This window comes from Rutidosis leptorrhynchoides, unplaced genomic scaffold (genome assembly GCF_046630445.1).
Source record: "Rutidosis leptorrhynchoides isolate AG116_Rl617_1_P2 unplaced genomic scaffold, CSIRO_AGI_Rlap_v1 contig140, whole genome shotgun sequence".
Lineage (NCBI taxonomy): Eukaryota > Viridiplantae > Streptophyta > Magnoliopsida > Asterales > Asteraceae > Rutidosis > Rutidosis leptorrhynchoides.
This window is the reverse complement of record NW_027266393.1, coordinates 35,340-44,728: the sequence shown is the minus strand read 5'-3', so window position 1 is coordinate 44,728 and position 9,389 is coordinate 35,340. Positions and strand designations below refer to the sequence as shown.

Sequence of the window (9,389 nt, the reverse complement as noted above, 5' to 3'; positions counted from 1 at the left end):
CGTGAAAGGATTCACCTAGACGAACAGTCTAACATGTTAGAAATTCATATTAGTCTTCCTCACCGCTTATATAATTTTGAATTTATTACCACATAGGATATTACATCATTATATTATTGGGATCCTCCTTGGCTATATCGGCCTATTCTCCAGTTCTTGCAAATCATTGAAATTTTACCTCTGACCTTTTTGATAATGATGTTGATGTTGCAATCAAGGTTGAATGAAGCTTTATCAGGACCTGTTGAAGCTCTCTTAGATGGGGCCAATATTGAGAGTTAGCCCTCAATAAGAAAATTTCTTCGACGTGAGACTGAATCAGCCGTTTCTAGATTTATCATTAGATACTTTCCCCTCATTACATGTTGATGGTTATGACTAACCTAATTTCCTTTTCTCAAATATGAATTTACGATTTACTATAGTAGATGTTGGCAATTCGAAATATGGTTTGGCATGAGAAGATGTAAACAAACAATTTTATTTGTAAGTCTTTATATCTCATAATTCATTATTCAAAATCAACTTAATTTGGTCTTCCATGTTCAAAACTAAATTTTGATGTCCAGGCTAATCCGAGCCCACTGTAAAGACAAGGAATTACGGACTTATGTTATATTTGTTTGTTTTAGAACGAGTGTTTGCAAATAATGACTTATGATAACAAATATCGACTTTTCATATAAATCAAATTATTTTTTTTTTTTAAATATCCAAATTATTTTTTCATATCATAATTTTTGCATAAATGTAAGAAGAACCGCGTTACAATATTATGGCGGATTCAAGTGTCTTTATTGTAAATCCTTATAATAATAATGATACGAATTTAAGTCCTTTTAGGGTACTTTATACATTAAAAGATGATTTCTTGATTTGACCATCAAAGAGTACATTTTTGATAAACTAATCAGTTTTTTAGTAGTTGACATCCCATATGTATTACAGTTTTATACGTATTTGGCCGTCTAAGGATATACGAGACCACATAATATAATAAAATTTTTATTATATTTATATTTGTTGGATTTCGTGTATCGTACAGTACGTGTACTAGTTTTATATTGAAATGACAACCCCGACTTGAAAAAAAAATTGTTTAGGTTTGTAAAAAATTTTCCGATAAATAAATTGTGTATGTATAATTTCATGCACATAAGTAAAATAAGTAACTTTACAGATGGTTATAATTGCACTATCATCTTTCTTTATTTAATTTTTTTCCTCTCCAATTTAATTTCAATCACTCAATCCTTATTTAGACTCTCTTTCATTATTTAACTTTTTTATTTTTATTTTTCCCGCTCTCTAGTTTCAGGGAGAGTAATAATATTATATTAAATTATTTGATATATATCACTGATAAAGAATTTTATTATTTTGATATAAAAGGAATCCGGACGGCCTCATGAATTTTCAACATTTTACATATATAAAAATATTTTATTCATGGAAGAAATAATATATCCCGTCGTATCATAATATATGTAGTTTTGAGTTTGATTTGTTTGTATCAAAATACATGATATTTTTCATATATATTTTTTTTTAATTTGCCCCCATTTCAAGCACCAACACCAAACCCATTTTTTACATATTAAATTCATAAACATCAAACACACCACCCACCAACCAGCCAACATTGACCACTGCTGACCGACCGTTGTCCGTCGGCCGCCAGCCGCCAGCCTCCAGTAGCAGTTGCCCCACCACCATTGATTGTTTTACTTGTTGAAATATATCGTAAATTTTTATGTTTATTAGGTGTATTTTAGTAAAAAATACAAATTTTTATTTTTCATACAAAATTTTAAAAATGCATGTATTTTGATACGAAATGAGTATTTTATAGCATATGTAATATCATATTACATTATTTAAAAAATATATTAATTGAGTTCAATCGACTATTGCCTTCGACATCCCCAATATTTAAGTCTTGGCTCCGTCACTGGACACTGGGAAAAAAAATCTAGATCTAAAGTATTCCTATCTGGAGAATTTGCAGGTTATTATATCAAAGCGATCTTCTGAAGTTGGTCGACAAAAAATCTTCCATCTTTTCTCTAATTTCCAATGCTAATCAAGATGGGCCTCATCTCAATTAGGAAAGGCTCAACTGAGTGAAGAAAGCCCAAATGGACTGGTCGACTGGACCTCTAAGCATGAATAAAAGATTCCTGCTTCTTTTCTTGGAAAAAGATTGAAGATAATTTGGAGATGAAATGTCAGGGTAGCAACAAATTCAGGCCAAACATTAGAGATGATATAAAAGATAATAACCAAATAACAACAAAACAAATATTAATACAATTCTGTCTCTACCACTGTCCATAAAACATTATCTCTCTTCCTCATATCATCATCATATGGTAAAAATCCTTACAAAACCCTAATAATCCTTTCCTTTGAATAAAAACAAATTATTTTCTCTTCATCAAGTCTACCAGGTAGTCAATGTTTTTTACATCTAATTAAGGTAGCACTAAATATTTTCTGATCAATAATTTAATTTCTCTGATCTGATAGATCTTTCCAATCTATTTCATTTCACTGTTACATTCCGTATACATACATACATACATACCAAAAGAAGTAAAAAAGTGAAAAATAAGTAAAAAGCATAATAATATCTTACCAGAATGAGGGCAATTAACGGCATTTAAGGCTATCTTCATAACATCGAAAAGCATATATCTTCTCCACTCGACTCTTCTCCTCTCCTCTCCTGTGTGGTGCTATGCGGCTACGAGAGAGTCTCTATCATCACTGATATAATAATCCAATCTTTCTTCTTTACCTTATCTCAAATCTATACAACAACCACAAAACCCCAAAAACCCTAATATTTTCATTTCTCCCCCAATTATTGAAGAAGAAGAAGAATTCATCTTATCCATCCATGGATTCTAAGCCCACCCTCCCAGAGTTTTCGACCTCTACTCTTCCTTCTCTATCCTCTTCTATTGATAATTCAATGAATGATGCTCAATTCAAGATTAGTAAAACTAGTGCTGTTGGGGTCGAGAAAGACGAGTTCTCGACTGACGATGATGATGAGGAGGAGGAGGAGGAAGAGTTTGAATTGGCATCGGATAGTCCTGTCGTGGCTGACCTAGATGAGGGAAAAGCTTTCGTTAAGGATTTTCCTAAACCCCCTGTTGTGAATTCCTCGGGATTTTCACCTCCGATAGCTAAGCCATCGGCTGATGATGACGACGACGATAACTTCGATGATAGTGAGGTTGATGAGGTATTGAATGGAATTGGTGGTCCAGGATATGAGGATAAGGTTGGGATTAGAGAAGACGACGCTAGTGAAGGAAGTGAAATCTTGGACGAGAACGGTGTGCAGGAGATTGGGAATTCAGCTCAAGTTGTTACTGCTGAAAATGATTCGAAGAGTGAAGAGACTGAAAAGATAAATGAGGTTTTAGATGGTGAGCGAGCAGTCAAAGACGAGGAGAGTAAAATTCCAGCGGATGTCAACGAAGAAGTAGATGGTTTGACTGGCGATGCAGTTGTGGATACCATAAATCTTTATGTCACAAATTCAGGGGTCGCCATTGCTGGGGAAAATAAAGATATAGGCTCCGGTGACGTGGTGGCAGCCGAAGGAAGTGGTTTGAAATTTGACGATGCAGTTGAGGAGACCATGTTTTTTGATATGACAAAGCCGCCAGGGGTTGCTCCTGTTGTGGATGTCAACAAAGAAGTAGGTTCTGCTGACGTGGCAACTGAAGGAGATGGTTTGAAATTCGATGCATTTGTGGAGACCATAAATGTTGATGTCAATGTGGCAAAGCCAGGGGTTGCTGTTGTTGGGGAAAGGAAAGATTTAGGTGTTAACGGAGAGGAATTTTCTCGTGAGGGAAGCTTGAGGTCGGAGAGTCAGGTTTATAGTTCAGATGTGCAAGATGATTTAAAGACTGTCGTACAGGATGCTGAGTTGTCAAAACTTGTCGATTCCGTGGCTCGTGATTACGTTGCACATGCAGACGTGGAGCTAAGTGGAGCCAAACTTGTCGATTCAGGCAATGTTTCTGCGGGAGGTGTACTTGATAGTGAAGATAAAGCAGAGGATAATAATGAGCCAAAAGCTGTTTATGAAGCGAAAGAGAGTGAGAGCAAAATAGAAATGGCAGCTCATGCAGAAGAACTCATCTCTAATGACAAAGAAGATGAAAAGGAGAGAGGTATGGGTTTATTTTTTGAATAGCTTAGCTGAATCTGTTTAGAATCCAATGCTGAAAATTAGGCAAAACTTAATGTGCATGCTGGTTTCTTTGTTAATGCAGATGATGAAACACTGGGAAAATCAAATGCAGCTGACTCTGATCCACTGCAACTTATATCTAATAACAAAGATGATGAAAAGGAGAGATGTATGAGTCTAATTTTGAATAGTTTAGCTGAGTCTGTAGAATTTTATGCAGTAGTTGAGGCATAACCTTATGTGCATGCTAATTCTTTTGTGAATGCAGATGAGGACAAGAATAAGCCAAAAAAAATGGCAGCTGACGCAGTGGAACTTATAACCGATAACAAAGAAGATGTACAGGACAGAGGTATGAATGTATTTTTGAACATTTTAGCCGAGTCTGAAGAATCCAGTGCAGAAAATGAGGGGAAACCTTCTGAGCATGTTAATTCTTTTGTGTATGCAGATCAGGACAAAGTGGAGAAATCTAATGCCACTGACTCTGCCAACACAATTATGTTTCCAAATGAAAAACATGGTCTAGAAGCTGAAAATGAGAAAGAACGTCTTATGGACGAAGAAGGGGAGGAAGAAGAAGGGGATATGGAAGTAGAAGGCTCTGGTACAGATGAAGAGACTGATGGTATGATGTTTGAAAATTCCGAGGCTGCGAAACAGTTTCTAGAGGAGTTGGAGCAAGTTTCTGGCCGTGGTTCTCATTCTGGTGCAGAAAGTTCACAGAGAATTGATGGTCAGATTGTCACTGACTCAGAGGAGGAAGGAGACACTGATGAGGAAGGAGAGGGAAAAGAGCTATTTGATTCTGCTGCTTTGGCAGCTCTCTTGAAAGCAGCAACAGGGGGTGGCTCTGATGGTGACAGTATCACCATAACCTCTCAAGATGGGTCAAAGCTTTTCTCTGTGGAGCGTCCAGCTGGTTTAGGATCCACACTCCGTTCTGTAAGGCCTGCTGCGCGTGCTAACCGTCCTAATCTTTTCAGTCCGTCCAGTATGATAGCAGGGGGAGATGCTGAAACTAATCTAAGTGAAGAAGAGAAAAAGAAATTGGAGAAGTTACAGGATGTAAGAGTTAAATTCTTGAGGCTTGTTCAGAGGCTAGGTTGTTCTCCTGAAGAATCTGTTGCAGCTCAGGTTTTGTACCGGTTAGCTCTTGTTGCTGGAAGGAAAACAGGTCAACTATTCAACATTGATGCTGCCAAGAGGACTGCTTTACAACTTGAAGAGGAAGGTAAAGATGTCTTCGACTTCTCCTTGAATATTCTGGTTCTTGGCAAAAACGGTGTGGGAAAGAGTGCCACAATAAATTCCATATTTGGGGAGGAAGTAGTCCAGATAAATGCATTTCAATCATCCACCACAACCGTTAACGAAATTACAGGAACAGTTGATGGTGTCAAAATCAGGGTTATCGATACACCAGGTCTGAAATCTTCTGCTATTGACCAAGGTGCCAACAACAAGATCTTATCCTCTGTCAAGAAGATCATCAACAAATGTCCCCCAGACATTGTCCTATACGTTGACCGGCTCGATACGCAAACCAGGGATCTTAATGATATGCCACTGTTGAAAACTATTACTAGTTCTCTTGGCGCTTCAATCTGGAGAAACGCCATTGTTACTCTGACCCATTCTGCATCTGCCCCTCCAGATGGACCTTCTGGCTCTCCTTTGAGTTATGAAGTGTTTGTAGCACAACGTTCACATGTTGTTCAGCAGTCCATTGGGCAGGCCGTTGGTGATCTTCGTTTGATGAATCCTAGCTTGATGAATCCTGTTTCTCTCGTCGAGAATCATCCTGCTTGCCGAAAGAATAGAGATGGCCAAAAGGTTCTTCCAAACGGTCAAACTTGGAGGCCTCAGTTATTGCTTTTGTGCTATTCAATGAAGATCTTAGCGGAAGCGAGTTCAATTTCGAAACCTCAAGATCCGGTTGACCACCGCAAACTCTTCGGATTCCGAGTCCGTGCCCCTCCACTTCCATACTTGCTGTCTTGGTTACTGCAGTCTCGAGCACACCCAAAACTCTCTACTGACCAGGGTCTTGACAATGACTCTGATGTTGACTTGGGTGACATGTCTGATTCCGATGATGAAGAGGAAGATGAAGAATATGATCAGCTCCCACCATTCAAGCCTCTCAGGAAAGCTCAACTTGCTAAGCTTAGCAACGAACAAAAGAAGGCCTATTTTGAGGAGTATGATTATCGGGTGAAGCTCCTTCAAAAGAAACAGTGGAAGGAGGAGTTAAAGAGAATGAAGGAGATGAAGGAGATGAAGAAGAAAGGAAATGTTGTTGAAGATGAATTCGGTTATGGAGGAGAGGATGCTGATCAGGACAATGGAACTCCAGCTGCTGTACAAGTTCCACTGCCTGATATGGCTCTGCCACCTTCATTCGATAGCGACAATCCAGCTTACAGGTACAGGTTCTTGGAGCCAACGTCACAGTTTCTGGCGAGACCTGTATTGGACACCCATGGTTGGGACCATGATTGTGGTTATGATGGCGTCAACCTTGAACATAGCTTGGCCATTGTTAATCGCTTTCCAACATCAGTCGTTGTTCAAGTCACAAAGGACAAGAAGGAATTCAATATTCATTTGGATTCCTCGGTCGCTGCCAAGCATGGAGAGAACGGATCAAGCATGGCAGGTTTCGACATCCAAAACGTCGGGAAGCAACTTGCTTATATTGTTAGAGGGGAGACCAAATTCAAAAACTTCAAGAAGAATAAGACTACAGCTGGGTTTTCTTGTACCTTTTTAGGTGAAAATGTGATTACTGGACTGAAAGTGGAAGATCAGATTGCAATCGGCAAACGTCTGATGCTGGTTGGTAGCACCGGAACCGTCCGATCTCAGGGAGATGCAGCCTATGGTGCAAATCTGGAGGTTCGGCTGAGGGATGCAGATTTTCCTATTGGACAGGACCAGTCTTCACTGAGCTTGTCCTTAGTCAAGTGGAGAGGTGACCTGGCATTGGGGGCAAACCTTCAGTCTCAATTTTCTGTTGGGCGTGCTTCTAAGATAGCGGTTCGTGCAGGATTGAACAACAAGCTTAGCGGGCAAGTTTCTGTCCGAACCAGCACCTCGGATCAGCTTCAGATTGCACTTTTTGGTATTGTCCCAGTTGTCATGGCTATTTTCAAGACCATACGACCTCCTGGGGTTAGTGAAGGTTACTCGATGTACTAGAGAAAGAATACACACTTGCTGGAGATATGCAGAGTACGTTGAGAAGAGAAGACATCATAGGTCAGGGTTACTATTGTTTCTTTTGAGTATGATTATTTTTGTTTGTAGTTCCATTTTTGTTGAATAAGGTTGCATTTATCGATGTAGTACTTGCTTTTCTGTTATGAGATGGATTCTTGAGGAAGTTTAATAATTTCAATTCTATTTTTTTTGCGGTTTAGTTTCGTAATCGAGCCCTTTGTTTCATATTTTTCAGTAACAAATGCTGAGATGCTCCCTGAATCATTTTTGGTATCATGAGTAGTTTTGTTTTGAAAGGGGAATTATTCTCCCTTATCTGATCTCACAAGTCAAAAGCGAACACTTGTGTAGTTGAGGATTTCTGTGCTTTGACTGGTTGTCTTGTATGGGAATAGATGTCATCCTTGTTTCCACTGTAGGTTAGCAGAACGTGTAGTGGGGTACTGTATAAATGCTGCTTCTTTCTCAGTCTATTTGAGTCTCCATTTCTTCTCAAAGCGACTTTGTTCGCCATTTTAGATGTAACAATCCTTTGTTATGTTCTTAGAGATACTTTTGAAGATGACTATACATCAGACTACAGTATAGGGTCAGTTAGATTTTGGGTCTGTAAGTTATCGACAATAACATGCTTTCTGTTTCATAATTTTCAAATCCAACTTTATATTTTATTTGGACGCACAAACTAAAACCAGATTTTCGTCAAGGATGAGTCCCTTGAATGAAAAATTCTTGTATAATAGTATGTTATAGATATTCCAACAAAACTTATTTTCGGTATTCGAGTTTGCATTGCATTTTGAATTCAAGAATTGCACGTTCGATTAAATTCTGATTCTTTGGCTGACTACACACAAAATCTTACCAATAAAGTGGAACACATTGTTCTATCTATAGAGAGCAATTGTAAAACACACCAACCAGAATACCAAAATTAAATAAATATTACAAATACAAGAGTTGTCTCCCAGTCTCTGTTGTCCTCCATAATCTTAAGCCAAACCAAATCCAGACAGCAAGCAAGAATCAAACGCTGTCGTTTTTGATATTCACGATCATGAATATCCATTATAAGTCTCTCCATTAACTGACATCCCCATCTCACTCTGACCTTCATCAAACACTTTAGCAATCTTCTCCATCGGAATCAACGGCAGATATTCCGCCACCGTGTACCCACTCCCTCCTGCACTACAAACCGCCTGGTTGTACTTTTCTGACCAATGCGCCGCCGTCGGGACCAAAATCTCCGCCACCTGAGGGAAAATCGGCAGCCGATTCAAACCGCGCCATGCCATCACGGCGTATTGCTCAGCCACCGGCTCGTATCTACAATAGAGCTCCTTAGCAAATGGCTCGTAATTGTTGTATATACATTTGGTTATGCTCATCGTCCCATCCACCACGCCGGCTCGTTGAACCTCCATAGCCACGGCTCGAGCTTGGCTCGTTGCCTGCTTCACCAATGATGGCACGTGACGGTCCACCTCAGACAAACACTCGTCTACCTGACAAATCATGATTGAATTAGTAATTTCGGGAATCGAGTATGATTATACTGTGGATTTAAGCTGTTAATTACTAGAGGAGTACTTTGTGATCGACAAACTTGAGGAGCTGGAAGGGAACGTCGTGGAACTTGTCTAGGACCGGTCCGATGACGGTTTTGACGCTTCCTTCTACCGTTTGGACTCCCAATTTCAAGGGACCGGAGTTGTCCTTGGCGTATTCGTAGATGGTGGAGAAGCATATGACGAAGTAAATCGCCGCCACTTGGACGAAATCCAAGTACTTGAGAGCCTTGTGATCACTGCTTTCAGTCTTGGGAGAAACAAACAACAAATTAAAATATGAAATTATTAGGATGAATTAATGATAATGATTAACGTAAGTAATTAAGTACCGAGTCGGTTGGTAGTTGTTGCTGCCTGGGTTGAGATTCCGCCAT

At 39.1% G+C, this 9,389-nt stretch overlaps 2 protein-coding genes across 2 annotated transcripts; one reads left to right on the top strand and one right to left on the bottom strand.

Moving 5' to 3' along the window:
- The first annotated feature begins 2,902 nt into the window (after window positions 1–2,902).
- Window positions 2,903–7,420, top strand: LOC139881309 (translocase of chloroplast 159, chloroplastic-like). The gene is made up of 3 exons (XM_071865808.1): window positions 2,903–4,196; window positions 4,299–4,385; window positions 4,485–7,420. The coding sequence occupies exons 1-3, from the start codon at window positions 2,903–2,905 to the stop codon at window positions 7,418–7,420; spliced, it is 4,317 nt and encodes a 1,438-aa protein (XP_071721909.1).
- Window positions 7,421–8,496: 1,076 nt separating this feature from the next.
- On the bottom strand, window positions 8,497–9,389 carry LOC139881308 (stress-related protein-like). The gene is made up of 3 exons (XM_071865807.1): window positions 9,363–9,389; window positions 9,035–9,268; window positions 8,497–8,949 (listed from the first exon to the last, which is right to left on the bottom strand). The coding sequence occupies exons 1-3, from the start codon at window positions 9,387–9,389 to the stop codon at window positions 8,497–8,499; spliced, it is 714 nt and encodes a 237-aa protein (XP_071721908.1).

Coding starts and splice junctions, on each gene's coding strand:
- LOC139881309 (XM_071865808.1), top strand. CDS start 2,903: ATGGATTCTAAGCCCACCCTCCCAGAGTTTTCGACCTCTACTCTTCCT. Junction 4,197..4,298: donor AGAAGATGAAAAGGAGAGAG/GTATGGGTTTAT, acceptor TTGTTAATGCAG/ATGATGAAACACTGGGAAAA. Junction 4,386..4,484: donor AGATGATGAAAAGGAGAGAT/GTATGAGTCTAA, acceptor TTGTGAATGCAG/ATGAGGACAAGAATAAGCCA.
- LOC139881308 (XM_071865807.1), bottom strand. CDS start 9,389: ATGGCGGAATCTCAACCCAGGCAGCAA. Junction 9,269..9,362: donor AATCTCAACCCAGGCAGCAA/CAACTACCAACC, acceptor TTGTTTGTTTCT/CCCAAGACTGAAAGCAGTGA. Junction 8,950..9,034: donor TCAAGTTTGTCGATCACAAA/GTACTCCTCTAG, acceptor ATGATTTGTCAG/GTAGACGAGTGTTTGTCTGA.